This window comes from Nothobranchius furzeri, chromosome 14, assembly GCF_043380555.1.
Source record: "Nothobranchius furzeri strain GRZ-AD chromosome 14, NfurGRZ-RIMD1, whole genome shotgun sequence".
Taxonomy (NCBI): Eukaryota; Metazoa; Chordata; class Actinopteri; order Cyprinodontiformes; family Nothobranchiidae; genus Nothobranchius; species Nothobranchius furzeri.
The window spans coordinates 52,223,304-52,247,372 of NC_091754.1; the positions used below are offsets into that span (position 1 = coordinate 52,223,304).

The 24,069-nt window shown below is 37.8% G+C and overlaps 2 protein-coding genes across 2 annotated transcripts; both read right to left on the minus strand.

Annotated features, from left to right (window-relative positions):
- Nucleotides 1-2,571: 2,571 nt before the first annotated feature.
- LOC107375810 (uncharacterized) lies at nt 2,572-10,280 on the minus strand. Its single transcript, XM_070544514.1, has 2 exons — nt 3,977-10,280; nt 2,572-3,900 (listed from the first exon to the last, which is right to left on the minus strand). Exon 1 carries the CDS (start codon nt 10,024-10,026, stop codon nt 7,663-7,665), a length of 2,364 nt encoding a protein of 787 aa, XP_070400615.1. The 5' UTR covers nt 10,027-10,280; the 3' UTR covers nt 2,572-3,900; nt 3,977-7,662.
- Nucleotides 10,281-12,079: 1,799 nt separating this feature from the next.
- Nucleotides 12,080-13,652, minus strand: LOC129163968 (putative nuclease HARBI1). Its single transcript, XM_054743334.2, has 3 exons — nt 13,176-13,652; nt 12,523-12,649; nt 12,080-12,408 (listed from the first exon to the last, which is right to left on the minus strand). The coding sequence occupies exons 1-3, from the start codon at nt 13,650-13,652 to the stop codon at nt 12,080-12,082; spliced, it is 933 nt and encodes a 310-aa protein (XP_054599309.2).
- Nucleotides 13,653-24,069: the final 10,417 nt, after the last annotated feature.

Below are 24,069 nucleotides of genomic sequence, written 5' to 3' on the forward strand. Positions count from 1 at the left end.
GACAAACACCTCAGGTCATTGGCAGTTTGCATGTAACGTTTCTGAATACTAAATACGGCCTGCTTCTTTTTACACAAAAGTACTAAAAACAACAAAACCAAACAAAAACAATATATATATATATATATATATAATTTTAGGTCAATATATAGCACTGAATCACGACAGAAGAATACATCTCAAGGCACTTGAAAACTACAAGAGAAAATTCATTTTAATTCAATCATACATACATTCCTATCAATTTAATATTTTTGTGTTTAAGAGTTCCATTCTCTTCAGACAAAATAGAAATATTCCTTCCATTTTTTTGTGCAATCTTTCCTTGATGTTTTAAAGGCTGCTGTTTTGTATACTATGGGGTTTTTATTTTAATAAAATATTAAAAATAAATTTAAAAATTTTTGGAATAAAATCACGTGGGTTTTATTTGATTTACTCTGCAAGACCGTTGACATCATGACGCAAACGTGGTGATGTCATCACGCAAACCAGATGATGTCATTGTGTCGTATGCAAATTAGCATGTGACGTCATCTGGCGACATCTAGCGACTTTTGGGGAGAACTTCAGCTACTTTCAGTCAAAAACAGTTGGCAACACTGGCATGAAGCAATCAGAGTTACGGAAAATATCGCTACGAGGGAAAATCCTGCTGTACAGCCTGATTGAAAAAGAGCACTGCGGAGCGCAGCGCCGTGGTGAAAGCGGATAACAAACCATAGGAATGTCAAAATTGGGGCCCAGGGTTCATTTGAAACCCTTAAAGTGATTTTGTTAATGTTCTCTCTCTAGATAAAGAGATTGATTCTAACATTTTCATGTTCAGACGTTTTTGTTTTATTTTGAGGAGGGGAAATAAATAAATAAATATAAATTGACATTGAACAAACTGCTGGGAAAAGAAGAAAAGGAAGAGAAGCTGGTCAGGTCCATGAAACCCTCTGGTTCTCCAGAGGACCCCCTCCCACCAAAACTACTAGTTGGGGCTCTTCCTGTGCTGGCACCATTTATTATGGAAATCGTCAACAACAGCATTTCGACTGGAGTGTTTCCAAACACCTTTAAGAATGCAGTTGTACATCTACTGAAAAAACCTGGCCTGGATCATACTGATTTTTGTAATTATCGTCCGATTTCCAAACTCTCGTTTTTATCCAAGATTATTGAGAAAGGAGTTCACACACAACTTTCCAGTTACTTAGGAGATCAAAGCCTCCTCGATCACTTTCAGTCTGGCTTTAGACTTCACCACCGCACAGAAACTGCACATCTTTGTGTATTAAATGATATCCTGGTGGCAACTGATTTTGGTTCCCATGTCCTTCTGATACTCCTTGACCTCTCAGCTGCCTTCGACACAGTGGACCATGACATCCTACTTAGGAGGTTGGAGATGAGGCTGGGGGTAACAGGGATCCCACTTCACTGGTTCATATCATATTTGTCAGAAAGACAATTTAGTGTTCACATTGACAACTTTTCCTTTCCATCTACTCCACTTCGCTGGGGTGTGCCTCAGGGTTCGATTCTAGGGCCACTCCTATTCTCGATTTACTTATTGCCATTGGGGATGATCTGACTAACCTTGGAATAAGTTGTCACCTTTACACGGACGATTGCCAGATTCATCTGGCTTTAAGTAAACCTTACTCAACACGCCTCCTTGTCGACTGTATTACTGCAGTTAAAGGCTGGCTGTCAGAGAACTTCCTTTGCCTTAACGAAAACAAGACCAACACCATTCTTTTTAATCCAATAAATCCAAAGCATGCACCTGGTGACTACCCTGTACACTTTTTAAATCTTAAATCCTGTGTATCCAGTCTGGGAGTGAAACTTGACTTTGATCTGTTAATGAGATCACAAATTAACTCTACAGTCCGGTCCTGCTTTTTTCAATTACGTCGCATCTCGCGCTTAAAGTCAATAGTCAGACGACCTCAGCTGGAGTCTGTTGTTCACGCCTTTGTAACTACACGTTTAGACTATGCCAACTCTCTACTTGTTGGTGTCAGCGCCTCAGCAATCGAGCGTCTACAGAGAGTGCAACATGCGGCGGCTAGGTTCCTGACAAACACCTCGAGACGCTGTCACATTTCACCCATCCTTGCACGCTTGCACTGGCTGCCTGTTAAAGGCAGGGTCCGTAAGATGACACCGAACGGCTGTTGCTCACTCCCCCGCCCTTCCTGAAAGAGCCAAAAGCCACACCTCCTAATGTGCACGCGCAGGAAAAGCCGAGTCAACATCGGAGCATTGCTTCTTCGTAATAGAGGAGCTGAGGTAGTGTTAGCAATGGAGTTATGAGGTAAGACAGTTGTTTTAAACCAGCACATTTAAACACTTACTGTTTACAAAAGGCATTTTATAAAGAATATCTATAAATATGTATATATATATATATATATATATATATATATATATATATATATATATATATTTTTTTTTTAAATACCAGTAACAATTGACAATCTATATTGTAAATACAATTAATCCTATCAAATTGTTAGCATTTTATTACGAGTAATTAGCTTATTTTTAATTGCTTTGCCATTCAAGATAGGATAAATATATCAAAGCATATAAATAATTTATGTGGAAATCATGAATAAACACTGCATTCTGTGTAGTCCTCCTATAACCATGGTTGTTTTCATAGTTTCTGTTTATTGTTGGTTTAGTCCAAATTTGGACTAGATGTAAACCTGATCTGTGTCAAAATTGATTTAATATGCAAGAGTACTTTTTATATTAGTATAATTTTTTTATTCTAATACAATTTAGAGTTCAGTGATTGAGGAATCCTCTGAGGAAGAGTTTGAACCTCCCATTGCATCCTCAAGACGTGGTGCAAAAAGGAGATGCCCACCATCATCTCAAAGATGTGGTGCATCCAGAGGCCGTGGTGCATCCAGAGGCCGAAGAAGTGCAAGACACTCAGCTGTGGACCTTGGAGATGAAGATATCACTCGAGTTTGGAATCTTCGTTCCGAGCGAATAGACTTTGAACGTGTAAGCATAACAAAATTACACTAAATGATCCTAAAAACTTGCAGTAGCATCTCTTTCCACTTTTGTAGCAACACATACAGAACCTGAACCCTCAGCAGGCTATTGACGTCCTTACCATGGTGCTGGACAGAGACCCTGGTGTGCTCTTTGATGTACTTGCCCTCTCTGGTCCACCTGCCACAACACCTCCAACATCCAATCAACCTTCATGGTGTGTATGCTCCCACTGCAGAGATGCCAACTGATTTGGAAAGGAAATGCTGCCAACAGCCTCCCCAGACATGCATTTCAACAGTCCCCGCACATGGAGGAGTTTATTCTGCAAAATGGTGTTCTTCGCCTGGCCCGAACATTGTGGAATGAGTTTCAAGCGGTTTATGATGACCCGGGCCTTGGTGAGGACAACAGACAGTTCCACCATGCAGCTTACAATTTGTAGCATGGCAGCATGGAAAACTTGGTGGGGGGCGCAGGGTAGTAATCCCAAGCTGTTGTCTGGAGGATAAGGGAAAAATTCCCTGACCCCAGTGGTAACTACACTGGTTTTCTTCCAAGATGATTGTAAATAATTGTATATATTTAATATTTTACATCAGTTTGTTTTTTATATATTTTTGTTTGATGCTCTAATAAAGTGTTCTAAAGCATAACTCTGAGTTGCATTTGTAAAAATACCATAAATGTTAAAACTCCTGCACAACAACAAAAACTCATCTCTACCTCCAGCATTTTACATACATTTTTAAATTATTAGTACTTATTTCCCAAAAAAATAATCTTTATTTTCAAACAAAAAAATAAATAACCACAGGAAACACAAAAATAAAGAAGGTTTTGGGTTTTCTCTTACCTCCCCCAACACCTATTTCTTTGGCAAAGTTTTACCTGTAAATAAAAAATAAACTCAGTTAGCAATGGACTATTGTGTGGAAGATGTAAGGCAGATAATGTTTTATTTTACCATCACCGCAAGTCTTTTGGTGTTGTAGAAGTTCCTCTGTTGATGGTGCCGGAACTCCGGACAGCAAACCGTAACGCCTTGGATCCTCAGGCCTTAGCTTGTAGCGTCGAGGAAGACCTTTCTTGCTCGGTTGACGATCATGGTTTGGATCTCTGGGATGTAGGAGTAGTCTTTTGCCACCTTCTCAGAATACAGCCTCCAGCATCTAGATTTTTTGTTCAATATTTTATGGTATCTGAAATGACACATGCCATAACTTGTAGTATCCAACAAATTAGCTGAAAAAGTGTTTTAAATTAAAAGTAAATAAGGTAAGCCCCACCTGGAGGCGCTATTATTGAAAACGTGGGGTTTCTGTTATTCTACAGTTGGCCGCTTGACAGCATGTTGTTAAACCAATATGTAGCAGTTAGGAGCGTTGTGGTTGTTCATCTGAGGAAGTTGTTAATAAAAACAGACTAAAACTGGACCAGTGAATTATGAATTCATGAGTGTATATGTTTTATTACAAAAATAAATAAATGCGTACTGTATCGACCCATCTGGTCTCCACTTCTCTATGTGAGTGGTGATTGTAGTCCAACGCAGCAAGCAGTATCCGTGCCTCGTAAACAGGTGCGATGTAACTGAAACTTTTGCTTGCATACATTAGGAGATGGTTGTGAAACGCCTCCAAATTTGCTGTAGTTTTATTTATTTATTTCTATACATTTTTTATAGTCATTCATTATCCCATTTCCAGAATTTCTTTTAAAAAATCCACCACTAACTTAAAACAAACAGACGCAAAATTATAATATTCCTGGTAGAGGTTTTTAGGCAGCTATTTACCTTTCAGATGATTCTCCATGAATGCTAGACAGAGCTGGCACTGGTGTTGGAGAAATAAACAGTTGGCGTTTCAGTAGTGTTGATGCTGATGCTTCATATTTGGACTGATGACTGTAAAAACAAAGCCCATATTAAAATAAAAAGTAGTGATCACAGGCTAAACAAGTAAAAGAAACACACAATATTATGTTATATAGCCATCTCTTAGTTTACACATCTATGTTATTGTAAAATATAATGAAATGAACCATAAACTTACTTGGAAATCCCATATAAAATATATTTAAAAAATATCCAAAAGTATTGGAATTTTAAACAAAGTCAAAGGTTTTCTAGGAATTTCAACGCTTCAGACATTATATTATTCATTTATCTTACCATGCTTAACTTATTGTATTGAGGTTTGGGGCAATACGTATAAAACAAACACTAATCCTTTGTTTCTGTTACAGAAGAAAGTTTTGCGAATTCTACATAAAGCTAATCCGAGAGAACATACTAACAAATATTTTGTTCTATCTAAAATTATGAAATTCAAAGACTTAGTTAACTTAAAAATTTTACTAATTATGTTTAAGGCTAGAAATAATTTACTGCCAACTAATCTACGAAGGCTCTTTGTTTTGATCCCAAAAAATGATAAGAGTAGAAAGAAACCAGAGTTTAAAAGGATATGTGTTCGTACTACATTAAAGCAAATGTGTATTTCAATATATGGTGTGAAATTATGGAATAACCTGGATGATGAATTAAAAAAATGTACAACTACTGATCAATAAAAAAAATGTATAAAGATAAAATGCTAAAATCGTATGATTTGGTGAGTTGAGGATGGACGATAAATTTTTTAGTAGTGATATTGTTTGTGCAAGTAAGAGAGCGGTTTATTTTTTGTGTATAAGGCAATTTTGTACTTTTTGTTATTTATCTTGTCTTAGTTAAAGGGGGCAGGTCATATAAGATTTTTTCTTCTTCCTCCCCCATTTCACTTGAATGCTTATATTCTAATTTGAAGTTTGTATATTTAAACTTTGTGTGAAATAAATTATTGAATTGAAGGTCAGAGAAACTACTAAATAATTGACTGTACCATGAAGACCATGCAAATCACATTATATTTTTCTGCTAAGACAAATCTGATTGTAATTGGTAAAGTATCTCCTCAGCCAACTGAGTTCAACATGAGCTGCTAGTCACTCACTTTGATATGATTTGCTTTTTCAAAACAAGAAAACCTAATAAAATACTTGATTTTGGCACTCGATTATTGCTATGACTGCAACAGGCTAAATAGTGTGATATCAGCCTAACTGACAGCCAATGTGACAGTGTTTTGGATAGGTTTGTGGTCAGATACGTCTTTTTCCAACAGCTACTGTTTCTCCCCAGCCTTCACAGATTTCTACACGAGCTGATTATCATTCCTTTTATTTTAATATGGAGTATTCACGTAGGTAAAACCCAAAATCAGACGGTAATCTGTACACGTGGCCCACCCAGGTTAGCACAATATGTCTTTCAGTGCTAATGGAAACGTAAGGTTTTGGATACGTTCCTGATCAATCACACCTAATTCTAACTGCTGAATCATCTCCTCAGACTTCAACAAGTACTACATGAGCTGCTGATTACTCATTTTAATCAAACACGCAGCTCAGGAAAGTGTAAACATCTAATTCAGCATTCAAGATGCTAACCGAACCCCGCTAAAGGGGAAGTTATAAACAAGAGCTTAAAACAATACACTGATATGGCCTATAGTTAAACGCCACACTAATCATTAGCTCCCATACAAATAAAACTGAAATCCCCTTTCGTTACTCAAACTTATTCCAAATATAGCATAAATAGTTCAACGACTAACATCGATTCATGTCGACTTATTATTCAAGCTAATGCTACATTAGCCAATAGGACACCAAGCATACAAAGCTTGGCATACACACGCACACACACACACACAGAGGCTAAAAATGCCATTACTATAACTACCAAGCATTTTAAATTAGGTTCCGCCCACTTGGTTACTATGACTACAATGATGCTGAAATTAGCCCCCCCCCCCCCACTAATTTGCATATCTATGTGACATCACTGAGTTCCAGAGACCCTCATTGACTCCCATGTTAAAAATACCAATTTCACAACAGAAATAAACATGTTTACAGCCTGGTACCAAAACATGTTTTTGGTTTAAATGATCTAGTTTACACTCATGACAACTCTGAGGGGGTGCATTTTTTTCTCTCTCTTCTGTTTAAGTGTATTAAAAGCCTAAAATTCTGTATAATTAATAAGCATCAGACCCACGTGACCACAGAGCTAGCTCCGGGGAAAGGCCGCAGTCTGAGCCTCGGTCTGGCCTGAAAACTGTTCAGTTTCAGTCCCTCAACTTAGACCATTATTGGCCGAGCGTTTCGCGCTCTGGTTTGTCTCTGTTCTCTGGGGCGGGCAGCAAGCTCATAACTTTATGGTTTTGGTCCATCATAAGCATAATTATTGACATTTAAAGTTTCCTCTGTGCCAGAGCCGGCATTAGAGTCTATATTTTTCTCTGGATTAAGCTAACAGGCGTCCCTCAGCTGACGTCACTTGGTTTGACAATAATTTGTATATGTTTAAAAAAAAAATGTTTAAAATTAGTTTCTATTACATTTCTCTAAACTTTGGTTTATGGAAGTCTCTAACTTACAATTAGCTCTTTAAGGATCCCGTGTGACTGATTGAATTAGTTGATAACTAGGTATCTGACTTGTTACTAATCTAATGTTCTCTTTCCGTGGGTATAACCCAACTGCAGCGGTTTTGTCTCTGATGTCTGATGTGCTATGTATCAGACTAACTAGGTCTAAACTCTAAAACTCCACTGGCTGGATTTCATAGTAGCTAGATGGCGATACACCAATTCTGGTGAATACCGACGTGATTCTATCAATCATGTCAGTTAAACATGTGAACTTTAACATGACGGCATAGTCGCCTGCAGGGTCGCCGTGGGTGTTGCGGGGATGTGGATCAAAGTAACCAAATTCACCTGATTGAGTCCTGAATATAGCAATGCAGCTGCTGCCCATTACCATTAGCGCATACTGAACATCTGAGGTCAAACACTGTAATCCCTGTGACAAGTTGGGAAGGTCGCCTGATAAAAATACCCCACATTTGGAATTTGCAAAGTTCATTTTGACGTGATATAGACTAACCCGAGCTTTGACCTCGGTAGGTAACTCATCTGTAGCCAGGTGGTCTCTAGCTGGATGGGCGAGCCTAACTTGTGAGTACATTCGATCACCTCTGTCCAAAACTAGGTCCAGGTCTGAGCTGCTAATGTTCTCGTTCTCGTGTAGAAACGACAAAAACACCAAACTGTTTGGAAGACACTGCTTATTTCTTTGATTTCCATAAAAGAATGAATCCTGACTTCTGGTTGCAGTCACACTAGTAATCACAGACGGTTGAGTTGCAATGGCACCAGGTACCTGAGATGGAGCATCTAGAGAACTCTGATTTAGAAGAGTAGACATCTTAGTTAGAAAGACGACGGGGTTTTCCTCGGCTTGAATCTCCGGTTTTTCACAAATCTCCATCTGAGGTTCTTTAGCCAGTCGTTTGTTGATGTCACTGGCGTCACTAGGTGCATAAGAAACCTTCCATTCATCTAAATCTTCTTGAAATTGTGTCTCATCGTGTTTAGATGTTTTAAACTGCTTGCCCATCTCCCTCCCATTATTCTCAATGTCAGTTTCACTGTGTGGGTGAGCCGTCATTTCCTTTTTCTGCTCTTGGTCCAGATGATCTGCTTTTTGTTTGGTGATAAGGACATCATTATATTTGTTATTCAGTTCCCTAACGTTCTCCAGGGCGTTTTGTAATTCAGTCTCTTTTTCATCAACGTTCTCTTGCAGAAGAGAAATCTGTCCATCGGCCCGTATCTGAAGAGCGTCCTTCTCAGCTCTTAATTTCTCTATAATCTCTTTGGTCTGAATCTTTGTCTCAGAATGGGCCTGGATCTCTAAATGAAGTTTGTCCTCAAAAGTTTGAATCTGCTGTTTAGCAGAAAGTATTTCAGCTTCAGACGTATCTCTGAGCTGCTGGTTGGCAACCTTCATGCAATCTAGCTCTTTCTGCAATCGTGTCTCATTATGCTTAAACTTGTCAATCTCACTGCTGATATGTTTTAGCTGAGTTTTAGTAACTTGATGATCACGCCTCTCCTTTTTCAGCTCAATTTCCAGCTGCTCTGTTGTACGTTTGCTAGTCAAAACATCTTCATTGTACTTTTTATTCAGCTCCTGGTATAAAACTTCGACTTTCTCCAGAGCATTTTTTAATTCTGTCTCTTTTTTATCAAAGTTCTCCTGCAGAAGAGACATCTCTTTGTTGAACCGTAGCTGAAGATCATCTTTCTCAGCTTTTAATTTATCATTCATTTCTTTGGTCTGAATCTTTGCCTGGACCTCTAAATGAAGTTTGTCCTCAAAAGTTTGAATCTGCTGTTTAGCAGAAAGGAGTTCAGATTCAAACTTATCTCTAAGCTCCTTCATGCAATCCAGATCTTTCTGCAATCGTGTCTCATTTTGCTTAAACTTCTTGTTAGTCTCACTGCTGATATGTTCTAGCTGAGTTTTAGTAACATGATGAGCGTGCCTCTCCTTTTTCAGCTCATTGTCTAGGTTACTTGCCGTAATTTTGCTGTTCAGAATATCTGTATTATACGTTTTATTCAGCTCCTGGTGTGAAAACTTCATGTCCTCCAAAGCCTTTTGCAATTGAGACTCTTTTTCTTTAAAAATTGTTTGCTGTTCTGCCAGCTGTGTACATAAAGCCTTGTTTTCATCTGTCAGACATTCAATACGTTTTTGGATGTCGTTATTCGATTTCAAACACTTACCTTTTTCCATCTCAAACTCCTTTTTAAAATGGTCTGGTCGGGAGTCCGTTGTGGTCACGTTGGCTTGAGTTTTCTTTTCCTGACTTGAAGCCCTGGGGAAGTCCATTCCTGCTTTGACTCTGTGGAAATGCCGCTGATTTTTCTCGCTGGACTCCGATCGATCAGCTTGTTCTTTCTCAAACTTCTGTTTAAAATATCTTGTCTGTTTTCGTACATCAGATAATTGGCTTTCACGCATTTTGTGAACATCATCAAGGAAAGCCACGAATCCCAAAGTTTTATGTTGGTCCAAATGCACTCCATATGTTGTGGAAAACTGTGTTGTCATTTTAAGATCTTGATGCAGAACTACAAGGTTGTTTAAATCTGAGTTCGTTAACCTAGTTTATAAACTCCTTCTCCTACGAATCCAAGAAACAAATATATGAGAAGTGTGTTTCTAATGTTCACCTGTATGGTGAGAGAGGTCTATCTGACTGGTCCTGACTGACTGACTGCCTGACTGCTTCTGACTGCCCCTCACTGAGCACACTGAGCTTTATGATGTCATAGAGCCTTTGATGTGTCCCTGCTTTTTTTTTGCCCTTCTTTAGAATTCATGGAGCACCTGCACTACTACAGTCTAGTCCCGGAATTCTGGGTCTACTTCTTCAGCATTGTTAGACTTCCTGTTGACATTTAAATGTTTCACTAGTAAGCAACTTATGTATGTATAAATAAATATAAATATATATAAATATAAATAAATATATATATATAATATGTATTATATATATATATATATATATATATATATATATATATATATATATATACATATATATAATATATGTATAAATATATATATGTATACATATTTATATATGTATATGTATATATATATATATATATATATATATATATATATATATATATATAATATATGTATAAATAAATACATATATATATGTATACATATTTATATATGTATATGTATATATATATATATATATATATATATATATAATATATGTATAAATAAATAAATATATATATGTATATATATATATATATATATATATATATATATATATATATATATATATATATATATATATATATATATATATATGTGAGAATATATTGGTAATTTTGTGATGATTTATGGAATTTTTAGGAATTTTTAAAATCATTTGATCAGTAAGTCATGAAATGAAACTTATAGTTTTTGTTGAAAATGCATTAAATCGAGAGACATTAAGCACCAATATTATTCCCAGTATACTATTTATGTTTAGATTGTTGTTTGGTAATCTTTAGATCAAATATGGACAGTATAATAAAAAAAATTCAGACAGGAAAAAGAAAGCAGAGCAAATATTGAAAGCGCTCAAAGGGAGGGAAATACAGGAAAAAAGAGGAGGTCTAATAAAAAGGGAAAATAACTCATGTCAGAAGAGGGGAGAGTTTGGCAAATCCAGTTAAAGGTAAGATTGTTGAAAATTTTGTGTAAGGGGCCCCATGTCTGTGTTCACCTTGGGCCCCCAAATTGCTAAATCCCCCACTGTCTCACACCTTTAGTATATCCCTAAAATCTTATATCAAGCTATGCATTTATTTCTAAATAAAGTAGACCGCTTGATTTAAAACTTGAGTTAAGTTCTGTCACACTTGGGATAAAACTGTTTCTTTTTTTTTATTCTATAATTTCCTACGATTAAATTTGCAATTTTGCATTATTTACAATCCACAGTTAGGTTTTGGTTTTACAACAGAACCAGCATTCTAGATGCAAAGAGATGGAAGTAAGGCCTCCATAAAGACCAAATCTGTTGACTGAAGATTAAAATCTGTTAAAGTATTGATGGGCAAAGTTTTTAACGTCTCTACGTCTACATATAAAGGCAAATGTCAGTATAAAGGTTACATTACTACTACAAAGTTAGCTGACAGCTGTCCTTTAAATATTTTTTTTATTTATAATTTCTATTTGTTCTCATGTGCTGCAGGCTTTAATCAGCATGTTTGCAGATTTTCCACATTTCTGAATGTTCTTCAGGTTGAAAGCTTAAAGGGTTTTATGAATGACAGCACTACAAAAATTACTTGAACATTTGTTGTCTTGTTTAAATGAAATGTTACATTTTACACAAATTTAATATGACCATTTATAAAAAATAATTGTTCCAATGACAAACTTGAACTGAATCAGTTTTATTTTTGCAGGTGATATTTTGCTCTAAACCTGTACTTGAAGATAAATTTAAAAAAATCATTGGATTTCCTTGTGTTGTGCTGAAACAAATCAGTGTGCCCCGTTGGAGGATGTTGTCCTGAAAAGACACTCTTCCTGCTTCGGTTTGAAAATAGTTCATCAAGCAGTTCCGCACCTCAGTGCCATGTCATGTAGCATGCTCAGAAGTCAAGCGTCCGGTGTCCAAGAGGTTTGTGTCGGTCTCCACAACTTGCCTCCATTCTCCCAAGACATCTCCTTCGTCCACTCTACTAATGTACCTTGCTGTCTCAGCTTGGAGTTGGTCAGTACCACAGAGGAAGTTGTGAAGAGCAACACATCCCTTTGTTATTAATTCAGTAGTGTCAACAGAACACTCCATGGCTTTCCCAAACACTCTCCATCGTGCAGCCAAAATGCCAAAGGCATTTTCTATGACCCACCTTGCTCTGCAGTGTTGATAGTTGTACTTGCGCTGCTCTGCTGTGAGGTTGGTCCCTATTATAAACATGAGAAAATATAATTAGGATTGTATTGTCTTAGTTTAGGGATGAGTGGTTGAGTCGAACTTTGTTTATTCAAATTCTCTACCTTTTTGCTCCACAAACTAACCTGAAAATGGCCGCATCAGGTTCACTTTCAGTGGAAAAGCTTCATCTGCAACGAAAACTGGAGGACTCCGAACAACAGCACCTGGCAGAGGAGATGGAGGTGGCAGGTGCAGCTCCCCCTTGATGAGCTGGGATCCAAAGGCACTTCACTGTCATGGCCATAGGCTCCAACATCCACAAGTGTAGATCTGTACCTGAAGTAAGGAAATAGGTTTTATTTTATGCCCAGCTCCAAATGATGTTTATCTGCAATAAATATTACTTTAAAATTAAATAAATCCTCAGTGAAATGATTTGTCTTTGCAAATATGACTTCAAGCAATAAGTGCATAAACAAATCATTTCAATTAAAGTTTAGAATAAAAGAATATGATTTTGTAAAAGGTATACTCCACCCCTAAATAAAATGTCTGTTTTTATATTCCCCAGCGTTAAGTGAGAAAAAGCAAGTAACTAATCCTCCTGACCTGTCATTTTTCTTCAGGTTAGCATAAAACTATGTAAATGAAATGGAACAACAAAGATTGTTTAATGCTAAACAAAAGACACCGCTGCCAGGTCAGGAGGATTAGTTAAAACATGCTTTTCCTCACTTAACTCTGGGGAATATAAAAACCGACCTTTTACTTACTAGGGGTGGGTATAGCATTCCACCGCTCCCCTGGCGTCGCACACAGCCATCAGGATGAAGCTGAAGTACCCTTTGTAGTTGTGGAAGGAACTTCCACTATTGGCTGGAGCTCGAACTCGAATGTGTTTCCCATCAATTGCTCCGACACAGTTGGGAAAATTCCAAAGAGACCAGAATTCCTCCTGAATTTCCATCCACTTTGCAACACTGGGAAAGGCCACGACATCGTCCTTGAGTGCTGTCCATATAGCTTCGCAAACTTCTTTTACAATGCATCCAACTGTTGCGGATCCAAGTTCATGGCTGGCTGCCAGGGATTGGTAGCTACAACCAGTAGCAAGAAATCGTAGTGTGACAGCAAGGCGCTGTGATGAGCTAATGGGAGCACTATGTGTGCGTTGGTGGGAAATCAGTGTCTCAATCCTTCTGAGCAACTCGTCAAAAGCAGACGAGGACATTCGGAAGTAATTATAATGTTTTTGATCGTCGATTTCCCTCATCGGCAAAACGAGCTAAACATATTCTCCGTTGTCTTGCCGTGCCTGGTTTAGGGGTCTCACATACCATCTATGACACAGGCGCCATTTTTTTTTCTGTCGTAATCTTAAAATTAACCAGCTACTTAACTCCTCTATCGTCGCCATGTTTGTTTTGTTTTGGTATAATGCCACACACTATACGGTACACTGACCTCTAGTGGAACACTCCAGTAGTGCGTGCAGTACGCTGGCAAATACGCGCTGAAGACGCAGCAGGCTGTTTGTAGTAACGCGAGGTTACGCGAGGTAAAAAAGCAAGTATATTTCCAGCTTAAGGACATCTAACGAGTGCTGCTCCTTAAAAAGCTGCCAGTAGCTCCGTGGCAGCTGTCATGTCTGGATCAACTCGTGTCACACTAATTTAGTGATCTTGCTTACATCTGGGTCATAACCATTAACATATAAATATTGGACAATGGGTTTCCATAGACTCCAATAACACACTTTTGAAGATAAATGGGAGGTGGCCACCACCGCCATTTTGACCGTGTCACAGGTTCCGTCAAGCCCCGAAAATTCCACCAAAGGGAAGGGAGGTGGAGCTGAGGGTGGGGCTGTAAGGCTGGGATCAACTGACGACACCCGGTCAAACTAGCTACAAGCTAACCTGAAGCTAACCCAAAGCTAACACGGAGGTGGGAGCTAAGCTAATGGAGGTAGCAACCTAGCTACAACGGGAGTTAACTGTGCACAACACCAGAGCTTCTGAGTCAGAGATATGCCGGGCTGACCGCTGGGTAAAACCGGGTGGAACACAGAGGTCTCCCGAGAGCTCCACAAGCCAGCAGCCGTACAGCAGACAAGCGCCACTGCAATCTGAGAAGCGCTGAGCTGCCGCTGGGGAGAACCGGGTGGAAAGGTTTCCATCCCAGAGCTCCACAAGCCGACAGCCCGCGCAGCAGACAGGAGCAGCGATCAGACAGAGATGCGCCAAGCTGCGGGGAGGGCAGAAACGGGTGGAAAACATCGGTCCCCTGAGAGCTCCACAAGCCGACATTCAGAACCCAGCTCCACCTACATGTTATATTTCAACCCATTTTCTAAAGTGCAGCATTATGTTAAATGCACTGGGGTTTACCCTATTACATTTAAATTTCATGGTTAAACAGTACATGTTCAAATCTAAGCTCAGCTGGGCAGTGAGTGACCTAAAATACATAAATATAATTTTACTTACAGAAAAAAATGAAGTGGAGACTCCTTGGACGCTCTATTAGTGCAATTAATGCCACAGCAAGTCATTTTGTCCAACAATTGCACAAAAAATATCCAAAAAAGAATACACAAACACAGAGACTCAAAATCCCGGAGCAGTTTCCAGGCCAGACCGAGGCTCTACTGAGGCCTTTCCACGGAGCTAGCTCTGTGGTCAGGTGGGTCGGATGCTCATTAATTATACAGAATTTTAGTCTTTTAATACACTTAAACAGAAGAGTGAGAAAAAAATCCACCCCCCTCAGAGTTGTCATGAGTGTAAACTAGATCATTTAAACCTAAAACATGTTTTGGTACCAGGCTGTAAACATGTTTATTTCTGCTGTGAAAATGGTATTTTTAACATGGGAGTCAATGAGGATTTGCTCGCTTCTGACACCAGCCCCCAGCGGATGAGGGTGGAACTGCAATTTTTGGTACTTCCGGGATTGCTTCAATTTTTGAGCCGCATTGTGGGGGCCTGGTCATAACACAAGCTTGTTTTGTTTTACTTTCTTACATTTCTTGCCCAGATTATTAAAAGCCACTGTGGAAGGTCCAAAGAGCCACAGGTTGCAGATTCCTGATCTATTCCAATGGTGTCCAGCTCCAGTCCTTTTCCAGCATGTTTCCCTACTCCTACACACCTGATTCTAGGACTGAATTAAATGTTCAGCAGAAGGCAGTGAATCACCTGATCTTTAAAACAGAAGAGAAACCTCTAGAACATTCTGGATAAAAGCACTTGAGAACCAGCATAGGGAAATCACTGATCTACAGGTGACACTTGAAAACTTGAAAGTTCATTTGTTTCAGTAACTCAGCTTAAAATGTGAAACTAATATGAGACAGATTCATTCCACGCAAAGCCAGATATTTAAAGCCTTTATTTGTTATTGTTGTGATCATGGTGGCTAACAGCTTATGAAAACCCCAAAGTCAAAATCTCTGACTCCAAATTATTGAACCTATTCACAAGATTCTAATTGTCAAAATGTCCCACTCTAGTAAGCTCATGAATTAAAAACACCTGCAAAGGGTCCCTGAGCATTTAGATGGTCTCTCAGTCCGAGCAGAATTACTGAAAAAAATGAACTTTTGCACCATATTCTAATTTTTCCATTTTCACTCATATACTAATTAGAGGCCAGAGAAAATGTGCATGCTTTTGATAAAACATCATTGGAAGATTTTTCACAACATTTAATCGTCTCTTTGTTTATAAAATACAAATGCAAAATGGCAACAGGGTAAGTGCATCATGGTTTCATCCTGCAGGGTGAATACTGTTGCTATTGGTGATTTATTTCTAAACTTTCTAACTCTTGATTATGCTAGTTTGTGTGTTATTGGGATTTAAAAAAAGAAACAAACAGAAAAAATAGGGATCCCCTTGGCGGGTCAGGGGCCTCAGATTGGGAGCCAGTGCTGTAAAGGATCATTTTAGCACCTACTGGCTCAAGAAAATGATTTAAAAACATGACAAAGTTTTACAGTGAGCCTTTAAAAAACAACTAATGCATTACAGCTACTTGAAAACCTAGTAATGGTGCTTGCATTACAGTCTATTCAATAGATTTTAAACAAATTTTAAACTATAAAATTGTTGTAAAAATCTGATACATTTGATTTTAATTTACTTCATCACTAATCATTAATTTGAAGTGTTTGAGGGAGTGAGAAAAAACTACTCTGCATCTATTTTTGCTGCTAAAGAAATATGTATTGTTGTAGAGGAGGGTCTGGAGGAAGGAGACTGCTTGAGTTAGCATTAGGCATGCATATGAGAGGGCTTGTGTTATTCAGTCTGGGTAAGCGGTAAAACAGATGGCACAGGTTGAGGAGCTCTCAAATTGTTTGCTGCAACCTCATAAAAGGCAGGAAATTGTGTTGGTTTTCAGCTGATACACAGAGTCGAGGTGAAGGACGGGGTTTCGCCGGTGCTGTCGTAACACACACACACACACACGCCGGTTGCAAAAGCGTTGTTATCGTACCATTAATCTTTCCAATGGTTCTTGCCCTGTGGATTACCATGCATAAAAAAAGAACAAGCCTAAAAAATATATTTACAATTCATGGGCCTTTCAGCAAGCAATATGGTTCATCACCTCATATCAGGAAATTTAGATTTGTCATTCACCTGCTTTCATTTACCTTGAACCCATGGCATTTTTTCGTTAGAGTGGAACGCAGCAAATTTAAGACCTACTATTTCAGTGGATGGCCGGGAAAAAGAGTTCTCATTAATTCAACAGCATTTTTTTCCATTTAGATTTCCCTGGCTGTCTTTTATTTCATGTCCATGTGTCTGTCAATTAAAACTATCTATTCTTAATACACCATTAAACATAAAACACAACATATTAAACTCCAACAGCAATGACATGGTAAAAATGTTCAGCAAACCATGCAATAAGGTCAAAACAAAAATGTTACGAAGTGTCGATAAAGGGGGAATGTGCCATTTGAAACACTTCAAAGCCCCGTGTTGTTTTTAAGGTCACCAAGCGGTGTTTGTAGGACAAATCAAGTAGTGCTATTCGTGTTGTTTGCTTAACCTACTTGGTAGGGTTGGACGATCTATCGATATTTTAAAAATATCAATATAATTTTTAAACAAGATACAAGATGACTTTATATCTTTATTGATATAACTGGTCCAACTGCTATGCTAGCGACATGTTGCTCCGTCTCTAAGGTCATTACGTGTATTCTCACAAGTTTGCTTAATCTGAGATTCTCCAGGTAAATGTGGTGCTCTAAACGTTGCATTTGGCATCCTGGTTTTTAATTATTTGGGGACGTTCGACACCAACGGAGTCTGTTTTCCATCCTGCTTGTGCGGAGATGAGCCAGTGGAATCTAATAAGGCCACGCCCATGTATTTTATACCCAATTTTTATGGTTATATGTTACAAAGCCGCCAATATTTTTCAAAACTGGGCATCATTTAATTCTATTTCAACCACATTTCAATGGATATTTCCAGAGATTAACAGTAAAAAATACACATTGTCTCTTTAAATGGGCTTCATTTACATATTAGATTAAATTGACTTCCTTTATTTTTTTATTTTTTCAATGTCGATGTGAAAGAAAGGAAACTGTGTGACATCATGATTAAATTCTGTCATGAAATGTCTGAAAGGGGCATACAGTTGAGTTCAATCTTATTGTAATTAAAAATGAGAAAATACAGGCGGATGATAAACAAGCTCCCTGGTTGACGTCAGATTTGGTGATGTCCATATTGCTCTCCCTTTGGTTTAATCAAATGTCAGCAGCAAAGCTCAGGGATTTGTTCGATGTGGCCTTAGACTTCCAATCTCCAACTGTGAAAAAGTTTAATCCACTGTTGTTTTTTATTCAAAAACACCCCCGAATAAGGATATAGGGAAACCCTTGAAAAAGTTGGTGGATTGTGCTTCCAGTAAAATTACTCTAAACGTTAATATTCCTCTTATATTTGTCATGGCAATGGTCACATCTGTTTTAAGATAAAAACGATTCAACATCTATTTACAGTACATGAATTGGACTTTTAAAATATTACAACTTTCTTTATGTAGGAAAACAAAAACTCATTAATTATTTTACACCTGGTGATTTAAGACAAAAATATTATTTTGTCCTAATCCTAATTATGTAGGGGATTAGGAATGAGTGATGTTCAAATATGTGAAAAAGTGTTGTAGTATAAAAACAAATTTGTTTTGAAAATGTTTTTTCCCCACAACCAGTACCTGGAAGTAGCAGTCTAACACAACCACTAGGTGGTGGTAATGTGCGAAGTACTTTGGGTACTTATTAGGCAATGGTAGTTTTCAACAGCCCCTGCCAAGCAAAACTGAATTTACAATTCTGTTCTTTTGAAAGGATCACAAAGATCGCAAGAGGCTAACAATGCTAAAGGATAATTAACAGCAAATAGTTTACTCCTAAAATATCTCAAGCTAATATTTCTATTAACAATAACTGAATATCACAGTGAAATGTGTGTGAAGTGAATGAGTGAATTGTGGCGTTTTACTTCCTTTAATGAGTCAACCAGAACTATAACAGCAAGCTAACAGCAAAACAGCAAATTCCTCTAATGTCGGAGGCATACTACCATAATAACCCCTACTTTCCACCAGATGCAAAATGGCCGCAAAATGTACTTTGCTGCTATTAGCTGTCGTTATGGTGGACAGGTTCTTTTCCACCAGGAAGCCATTATGTTTTAATCTTTTTTTTTTTACATGATATGCTTCCAAAACACGACAAACTCTTTAAATCGGGACAGACGGGAAGTCCAACAAGAAAGCAGTGTAAAACATCCAGAAACATTCAAAATAAAAGTCACGTCTTCTTAAACGTATATAATTTCGTGACACCTTCATAGCCAAGGTAAACAAAACAAAAAATAAACCACAGACCCTTTTGGATACATGCAGCCATCTTTCTCCTTGCTTGTTATTGTGTGGACTTTCTAAATCATGTGTGCTGTTGCAATTATCCCTTAATTTTTTTACTTCACAGGACTAGCAACGTTTAACGCTTCTGCTCGCGTTTTGCATCTGAAATGTTGGAAGGGAGCTTGTAGATAAAACGCTTCTGTTATGTTATATGCCGCTTTCATGTTTGATGGAAAGAAGGGGAAAGTGTAGTAAATGCAACATGTATTCATCTACTTATCAACTTACTGTGTTTGTCATCTAGAATTTTCAGGCATTGATCTCTAACTGGAAACAGCCATGAAACTCGCGGAACGATAGCGATTTTTTGTTAATAAAAATGGACTGAAGTTCCCAAATTTGACCACAAGATGCCATTCTTACTTTATTCTTCCATACTGCACCTTTAAATAACCAAAGAAAAACCTATACATATTTTTGCAGAATCAAGTTTACTATATTCTCTTGAAATGCCTACTCATAACTATTACCTCAACAGATTAACATGCCAAACAGCTAGACTGAAGAAAAAAAAACACGCTTTGAGATTTAATGCTTGCCTTCCTAGCCAACATGAGATAACCACTCTCTCTCTGTCTCTCTTGCGCTGTCTCTCTCTCGCTCTCAAAATAAATAAATATGGACACACACACACACACACATATATATATTTACATATACATACACACACACACACACACACACACACACACACATATATATATATACACACACATATATGTATACACACACATATATGTATACCCATATATACACACACACACATATAAATACACATATATACACACATGTATATATGCATATATATACATATTTACACACACACATATATATATACACATATATGTATGTGTATATATACACATATGTGTGTGTGTGTGTGTGTGTGTGTGTGTGTGTGTGTAATAATTTCCTGACAGCAGAATAAAACTTAAATTTAAGCAGCAAGTTTAAAAAACAATCACTGTCCTTATGCAAAACTACAAACTGCTTTATCCACTTTCTGCCATTCTAATTATTCAGCTATGTAAATCATTTCCAACAATTGATGGATAATGAGTTCTACATAAACAAAAATAAATGTCAGCCTCCCTGTGGATCTGTATAAATCACACAATCCCTTAGTACAGTACAAATAATTTCCACATGCATGTTTGTTTAGAAAACAAAGATTGTACTTTCTTGGGTTGACAGTTGGTTGGAAGCCATCCACACATTGTACATCACATTAACTGATTTCCTCATTGTTTGCTGGTAGGCTTATAAAATGTCAGCAGCAGTGTTTCAGGATTTGGTGAACGTGCCCCGTGTCTGAGGACCTCTAACCACAGACTAGCTTTATAGCATAATCCGCTGAAGTCTTGTTTGCCATACAAAGCAAGTACTCCCCACCGAGGGCTTTTAGAGAATACTAAGGATAGAATGGAAGTGATGCTTTTCTCTTGTCACTACAAAAACCTCTCCAGAGAAATCCACATTTGCAAAGTATGTAATTAGAATAATTGGTAATGAACAGTTGGGTACATGTTTGAAAATACACAAGCATTCATTGGCTATGCATTGTTTTATCTGCCAAGACAGATAAATAAGGACTTGTAAATGCCATTGATTCAATGTGCATAAAGTCCAGCATCTATTGCATGTTGTAGACTTGCTATAGATTTTAGAGACACTTTTTGTATAACTATTTGTTATTTGAACCGTGTGAAAATGCTACAGATATACCCTTTTTCTAGGCCAGCTCAGGAGGACCTCCAGATCTCATCAGTGGAGCTGGTAGAAGTGCCTGGGCTTGCCAGTGCAGGCCACTGCACCTACGACGCAAATAAATCCCATCTCGAACAGTAAAAGGTGGAAGGTTCTTACCAGGAGTAGGAATGAATGGGAAGGGTTTAAGCATCTTAACATCTGGTTAAAGCAAGAGATGGACCCACAGAATGAGGCCATTGCTCCAGCCAATTGTAGCAAAAGAGTTGGCCTGAAAGGCGGACCTCTGCATTTGTCCATCTAGATTGCAATCCTCACTAATGGGCCTAAACTTAGTGATGTAACTGGAAGAATAAAATCTGGATTTAAGTTGTTGTTATTAGTTTCCTTCAAAGGGTAACCAGGGTCTTACTTTAAGAGAAATGGTAAACTCTGCATTGAAATGAGTAAACCAACAGTTTGGACATTGGAACAGGATGAGTTCTGGTCACTTTTCTACTGAGGTTTTGAAAGCATAGTACACTAGGAGTCAACCTCAAGCGGTGAAAGGATTATGTATTTTCTCTGGTCTTTTCTGGTCGCTTCTGTCAGTGCGCCCCAGGGCAGCTGTGGCTACATCGTAGCTCATCACCATCAGTGTGTGAATGAGTGTGTGAATGGATGAATGATACACTGTAGTCTAAAGTGCTTTGGAATCCTTACTCTGAGAGGTGCTATACAAGTGTGGGTCATTTATCATTATCATTTATTATTTTTACCTTGGGGTCCCACAGAAAGAGCTGGTGCATGTCATTCTGGAAAAGGATGTCTTGATTTCCTTCATTTGTTTTCTTGAACGTCCAAACTTGAATAATTGGTGCCAAAATGAACTCATGTAATTCTTCTAAGAACATCCAAATTGACATTAAATGGCTTACGTTTGAACAAATTGAACATTTGTCACACATTTTTTAATTTCCAAAAGTATGAAAATGAGTGTTTTATGACCAATGTTGACTCTAAAATGTCCTTTCATAAAAGATGTTTAACAGGGGAAGCTGAAAAAGGTTATTGAGATTACTAAAAATAATTCTGCAATCAACACTGATGTGTCCAGTTTCTTGCAGTATTCTCAAACTCGTTGTTTTCCGCTTGGGTCTGTTTTTATAATACTACTGAAAAATATTCATAAAATGTCATTTCACTTCAGCCTTCTAAAAGTTTGCCGAATCGTAACAACCATGTCTTTGGCTGCTCTCCTGCGGATTCTTTTTTGGGACAGATGAATGACAAATGAATCGTCAAACTTGTCAGCAGTCGGTACGCTTGGCTTAAAGCAGGCAGGGAGCAAACACTTTATAAGGTATTTTAGAATTTTCTCCAGGGACTTTAAACCACACGAAAAAGTTTTTTTTTTTTTTTAGAAAATCACCATTAAATGTATTTTGGAGTCAGTCTAATTCAAGATGGCCACCACAGTCAACTTGAATGGTTGTATCTCAGTCCGTTTTTCAGATATTGAGCTAAAACTTAATATTCAGTTGAGTTTTCATTAGCATACATGCCACTTTAATTCTAGAGCCCTTTTAATGCAGCCCAACAACTGACCAAAGCGCTGCACATGATAAAATAACAAAAATAGTCAAATGGCTAAAAAAGCAATTAAAAACAGCGAAATAAAAACAAAGTAAAACCACAATATGCTAATCCACGGATTTTAAATTGAACAACCAAGGTGGAAAGAAAGATGACAAAGTAAGAGTGGATTCTTTATGGTTTAGCAGTTGAGGGCCAGGGAGAGGTAGTGTGTTTTCAGGTGTGATTTAAAAGTGGCAATAGAGGCTTGCCTGACCTGAAGAGGTGGTGACTTTCAAAGTTTTTGGGCACAAACAGAAATAGCTCTTTCCTTGCGGGTCTTCCAACGTGCCGTAGGGACGGTGAGGAAGAGCTGCTCTGCAGCTGAGTTGCTCTAACATTGTTGGGACTAAAAACAATTACCTCTGTTTTAGAGTTTTTCAGATGGAGTAAGTTTTCGGCCAGCCATTGCTTGACATAATGAAGATGATCAAACAAAGGTTAAGTGGAGTCAGTGGATTTAAGCAAAAAGTACATTTTGTAGTCGTCGGCATATAAGTGATATGAAACAGCATGCTGTTTGAGAATGGCTCCTAAAGGCAGAACATTGAAGGAGACTAGTAAGGAGCTGAGAATGGAACCCTGAGGGACCCCCAAGCGAAAGGAAACCTTGTCACCTTGCTTGTGTGATGGAGGTGTGACACCTTTAGCATTTATTGTATAAGTAAACAAAATTTTTACTTATTTTTCTAAATGATCAGTCACTCTGAGTTTAACATGCAGGGTGAATGTAAGAATTGTGTCCTCCACCTATCTCCTGCATTAGCTTCTTATAGGGAACAGACAGTGAAACGTTAAAAATTAAAAAGTCTGACAGATCTACGTCACACACAGTTGTCTTACCCATCTTGACTCATAGAGGGAAAGGTTGTTGTTGGTTTAGTAACAGGAAACAGCAGATAGTAGTAGACGCTAACTGTTAGCATTAGCAAATCTACATGGCAGAACTCCTGCAGGATTGTGTTATTTGTGGTGATACAACATCAACGTTGCAAAACAAATGGAGTAAAGTCTTGTTACTGTTAGCCTATCAGAGACGACATATCCAAATATCAGGAACTACGACTCCAAATTAAGTAGTCTGAAAGTACTTTCTCATCTGGCTGAATTTTCTGTGTATATCTAAAATATATCTCCCCCTGAATACGACTTTCAAGGCATTCATTCCTACTAGAGACAACAGCAAATGTATTAAAAATATGAATGAAGGACCTCTTTAAAATTTACCGAACTGACTTTGAGACAACCCTATTCAAGATGGATTCCCCCAATTAAATCTATCTGGGTAAACACATACAATGGTGATAGCTCAATTTGTTTTTCAGGTATTGTTTAAGAATTGAATGTGGTAAGATTTGGGAGTAAGTATAATTCAATAATTCTTATTTATGAAATTTATTAAC